This window comes from Chaetura pelagica, unplaced genomic scaffold (assembly GCF_000747805.2).
Source record: "Chaetura pelagica isolate M959 unplaced genomic scaffold, ChaPel_1.0 scaffold210, whole genome shotgun sequence".
NCBI classification, from domain to species: Eukaryota; Metazoa; Chordata; class Aves; order Apodiformes; family Apodidae; genus Chaetura; species Chaetura pelagica.
The window spans coordinates 505,412-510,626 of record NW_009951862.1 but is presented as its reverse complement, the minus strand read 5'-3'; the positions used below and the strand labels follow the sequence as shown (position 1 = coordinate 510,626).

The following is a 5,215-nucleotide window of genomic DNA, read 5'->3' as shown; positions in this document are numbered from 1 at the left end:
CAGCAGGAGAAAGCATCAGAACTTTAATCACAGTAAAAAGTGCTGCTTAACTTCTAGATAATGCAGCTTTAAACAATTCATGTGTTCTAGTTTGTCTCAATACAGCTCCAAAAAAGAGATGCTAAGAGAGAAGGGGAATGGAAGAGAGAGGACTTAGGCAAGTAGAGCTGTCAGACCCATGAAGACAAGGTAGGGCAGGCCTAGGGAGCCCTGGGGGGGGTTATGACACCGTGTTTCATTGCAGTTGTTTTGGTCCTGATCACAGGCACTGCTTCCTGTTCGTAACTCTTGCCATTCTCTCTTCCAGAACTCATCTACAAAGAAGTAATGAATTCTGAAGAAAAGACTAAAAATGGCGTAGTAAAAGGGCAGCCTTCTCCTTCAGGTACTCAGCCCCATTTAATAACTTTGAACTGTTTTCTGTACTGACAAAAAGAAAATTAAATTAGCTGAAGCACTTGAGCTATACCTGCAGTTATGAAGACCATGTTAATGAAATCCAGGGTTTCTAATGGGTTGACCTTGATTAATTGCACTCCAGTGTCATGTTAATAGTTAAAAATTGGTCTGCTTGTTATTTGACATACAGTTGTCAAAATATTTCCTGTGGAAAGATCTGTGGTTATGCTCCTGTGGCTGGGGAAGGTTTTTTTTTCCCCACACTGTTATTATATTGCTTATGGATGGATAACTGAACTAAAAATTGTTATAAGCAAAATTGGTGATGTTAGCACATATCCAGCTGTTGGACATACAACACTGCACCCCCCTCCATGTGAACATGTGGTACCTGCTGTGGTAGCTCATCCTTTCAGAAGTCTGATGACATTAGTGCAACTTGGTGACAAGCTTGGTTGACACTTGGATGAGAATGGAAAGTTGTCTTCAAACACACTTAAAGTCCTGTCACCAAAAAAAAGACAATGAAATTTTACCTGAGGAAAATTCACATCTTGGTAGAACCACCTATCTTTTGCAGAGCCTTTCCTCAAAGTAAAATAATGTAATTCAGTGTTTTCTGCATGTCTTCAGGTACACTTTTTCTGGTTTTTGCATTCTCATTTTTCAGTTCCTGATGAGTTAATATTAGAACAAAAATGCCTCATTAGTAACTGACAAGACAAGGGGAAGCCTGGCAACAGTGGGGGAAATAAATAGAGTGCTGGATGGTCATAATTAGAGCAGTAGCACTGCAGCAGGATTTTGACATGAAGGAAGCAAGATATTGAAAGCAGTGCATGGTGTTCTTGCTGAGCAGCAGAGTATAGGACTTGCAGATTTAATTTTCCAAACTGCTGTTCCACTACTGAAAAGAAATCTTGGACCCTGACAAGCAACTGATAAATCCCCATTCTTAAATCTCTTTCCCCTACAGAGTGGGGGTTGCAGTCTGATTTATGAACAAGAAGTTTTGTAGTTGCTGGTTTCAAGAATTACCTATGGAGGGATGTCTTTAGGTATTCCATGCTTTGTTTTTCCTATGTGGAAGGTTTTTGTTGTTTATTTGAAACATTTTCAAACATACAAAATTGCCATTACCTGTCTAATTACATATTCGTAAGAAGTTGAGCAAATCCCCAAACAGACAAAAAGCTTTTTATTTTGGAAACAGCAAAAGCTGCAGTTCTCCTTTGTTTTTTTCCCCCACACATCTGTACCACTTGACGGCTGAAGTCTTAAAGGCACTTCTCTAGGTGCTAATTAAATAGGGCTTTACAGGAGCCTTCTGAGGAAGGAATCCCTGCTTTACAGCAGGGAAGCTGATGCCTGCCTTAAAAGAGAAGCTGTCAAGTCAATGGCAGAGTCAGAATAGGTCCCAGGAGATGCTTCTCACCTGCTCTAACCTTTTGCTCTTTTCTTCAACTCTTCTGCCAGTGAGAAGCTTCCTGCCAAACAGCAAATTCATAAATAGGCTTGGTTTTCACATTTGAATGCACCTTTGTCATTCTTGCAGTGTTTCCACCTGGCACCCATCCCTTCAAGAACAAGCTGTTGTAGCAGCAGGCAGGTGCAGAGACTAGCAAATGAAGAATTCCTGTATATGATTATAATACTTATTATATATATGATGTTACTGACTAGGACTGCTTGTGGTTGGGTTTCTGAGTGGTGCTGCTTTGTGCTGCTGAATTCTTTAATTCTGTCATTTAGGTTCAGTTTGGTTTTGTATTTTGTGAGTCTAGGTGTTTTGGGGCTGCAACAGTAACTATCAGGACTGTGTGTTGTGTCACATGGAATAGTGCAGAAAGGTGGGAATAACCAGGAAAAGGCACTTTCCAGAAACTTGTGGGCTGAGTTAATACTTCCTGAAAAGAACATTGCAGAATTTATTGAATTTAGAGGTGCTGAGTCAGGCAGAGAATATAAAAATCTTCACCTATACAATTTCTGCAGCTGTTTCTTCAGTTATTTTGCCTAGCTAAGTTGATGGCACATTCAGCAAAGAAAGCTGCACAGCAACACTTTGATAAAAAAGTCAGTTGCAACTACTGGAATTCTTTCCATTTGGTTCTTGGGACAGTATCCATGTCTTAATGGCAGGCTTCTGTCCAGCACTGTAAACGTTCAGAAAGGTAATACATTGTTTTAGTCATTAATGTAATTAAATGCAGACATATTTGACTATATCTAAACGTGGGGTTTTTTGTCTGATTAGTATTTGCATTAAAGGCCACATGATTTATAACATGTAAACATGAAGTAGCAGCGTTGTAAGGGGTGGTTACTGAATGAAGCACATGTAAATAACCCTTAGAAAAACACATCTGTCAGGAGAGCTGGATTATTGCTGTCTGCAGTGAGACATCACTGAGACTGCTCTGTCTTGTTTGCAGCCTTTACAAAATGAATTCTTGTTTTCCAAACATATCAGGAGAGTAAACTAATTGCAAGGTTCTTCTGAAGCCAGAATGTCTTGTATCTGTCTCTGGCATGTGCATACTTCCAGGATGTGTGCACAAAGGGAAGAAGTTGAGGAGAAAAGAAGGATGGAGGGTATGGTGGCTCTTTTCTCAAAGCAATGTTTTTATTGCAAATGGGAAAGTGACAGAAATCCTCTCCTGTTGTCCATACCTCCTATATTTTGCCAAGGCTGTATAGATGGCTATCAATATATTAAGAAGAAAGGGATGTTGTAACTTCACTAGGTGTGATGTTCTCTCACTTTTCAAGGCATTAGATGTTAATTTCTGTCCATTTTGAGGAAGTGGGAAAACTTTTTGGCCATAAGAATCTCATCAGCATCTAACGGCAGAAGAAAAGTCTGTGTGTGATGGTGACTGGCTACAATTTCCAGCTGTGCAATATCATGCCAACTCCCATGTTCCATTGTCATGATTATTTATTGAAAATGAATGTATCCATCCCAAACTGTAGACAGTGTTAATATTTATGGAAAGAGGACACCAAAAGGCTTCATGAAGGCTCAGTGTAAAAAAATACCAATCAAACTGATGTTTGCTATTCTGAGAACTTAGGTATGAGTTGAGGTTAATGGGCAGAGTGACTGTAGTTATCACTCTGTTACCTGCATTTATAGGACAGATAATGCGTAATAATAAAATGTTCATGATGTTAATGATGTCCTCAGGAAGGTACATTCTTGGTTTCACAGAACTATTTGTTAGATAATACCTGGTATGATCATAATTTTGCAGAGGACAGGAATCTTGGATACACAAAAATACTGTCACAACTGAAATCCTGGGCTTAGTCTACGTAGTCCTTAATTAAGTGGAAGAAACCAGCCCTGCCTCCCACACAGCCATCTCCTCTGCATTGTCACTAGGTGATTTGATGCCACTCATTCTGGGGGATGGGGAGGGACTTTTCGCCACAGAGTGTAGTGATAGGACAAGGAGTCATGGTTTTAAACTGTAAGAGGGGAGATTCAGGTTAGACATCAGGAAGAAATTCTTCACCATGAGGGCAGTAAGGCACTGGAACAGGTTGCCCAGGGAGGTTGTGACTGCCTCCTCCCTGGAGGTGTTCAAGGCCAGGCTGGATGAGCCTTGTGCAGCCTGGGAGGTGTCCCTGCTCACAGAAGGAGGGTTGGAACCTGATGGTCTTTAAGATCCCTTCCAACCTTAAACATTCTGTTATTCTACAAAACTATCTAGAAGAAAACTGGGATGTTATGAGTACAGAGGATTGGCTTGAGTCCCTTTAATGATCGTGTTGGTGCCTTTGTGATCCTAGCAGACACCTGATGGTTGGGTGTTCTGTAACTCTTAAGAAAGCTTCAGACAAGTGGAGTGATTGACACAACATGAGCTCTCTTCAAAACAAGACTGTTGAGGGAGAGAATGTCCTGGTAAAATACCAATTATCCAATTCCTGAAGTTTGTGTGGCCCATTTTCTGCTAATGTTTGCCACAGTTGGAGACGCTCCCTCTGCTTCCCCGCAGGCGACGAACCCTTTGCTTTTTGAGCGGTTTGGGGCTTTCAGGTTTAATCACACTGGTGTTCGTTTCCGTAGCACAGGTGCAGCAGTGAACAGCAGTGAGAGCCTCCCTCCATCCTCATCTGTCAACGACATCTCCTCCATGTCCACGGATCAGACCCTGGCGTCGGACACGGACAGCAGCCTGGAAGCTTCTGCGGGCCCCCTGGGTTGTTGCAGGTGACTAGCCGCCTGCCTGCGAAACCCTGCCTTCTTCAGAGGATGATGGGATTTGGGAGTCAGAATTCACAAGGAGTGCAAGAGAGATGGAAAGGAAGAGAAATCACATACAAAGTTTTACAGGAAACCAACGAACCAATCTTTTCAGCCTGCTTCTCCTACAGAGTTATGTAATGCAGCTAAGCTCAAGTGTATATTTAACTTATAGTTGCTCTGCTTTGGTCTTCTTCCAGTGATGCTTACTGGGAGTGTGGGGGGGTGAAAGGAACTGAAAAGTCCTTTTTTTCCCCCCCTCTCCATAAGATGTAAAATGAATGGCTGCAAAACCAGCAACCTGCAACTGTCCTTTCACACTGGCATGACAAGGTGTGCAGTAGCCACTCTCAGACATACAAGTGTGTACCTGCCTGCACTCTGTGCTGTTGTCTTCTGCACAGGGAGGCAGGCAGGGATACAGATGCATTTTTCTTCATACACAGACAGCACCTACACACACGTGCCAATAGCATCCTGACAGTTTATGTAGCTGTGTGCCCATAGGAACACACACATCTGCATGTGTACTTAGTGTGCACTCCAAATGGCCCATTTCAG

General features: G+C 42.0%; 1 protein-coding gene across 3 annotated transcripts in view; it reads left to right on the top strand.

The window, feature by feature from the left end:
- Positions 1–4,678, top strand: part of MAPK10 (mitogen-activated protein kinase 10) — a 55,419-nt gene extending 50,741 nt beyond the window's left edge. For 2 of the 3 annotated variants that reach the window (XM_009993627.1, XM_009993636.1), the window contains exons 10-11: positions 308–385; positions 4,483–4,625. In XM_009993627.1, the coding sequence (XP_009991929.1) occupies positions 308–385; positions 4,483–4,625 (221 nt within the window). Of the gene's footprint in view, positions 1–307; positions 386–4,477 lie in introns of all 3 variants that reach the window. The other variant, XM_009993619.1, reaches the window with a different exon arrangement.
- Positions 4,679–5,215: the final 537 nt, after the last annotated feature.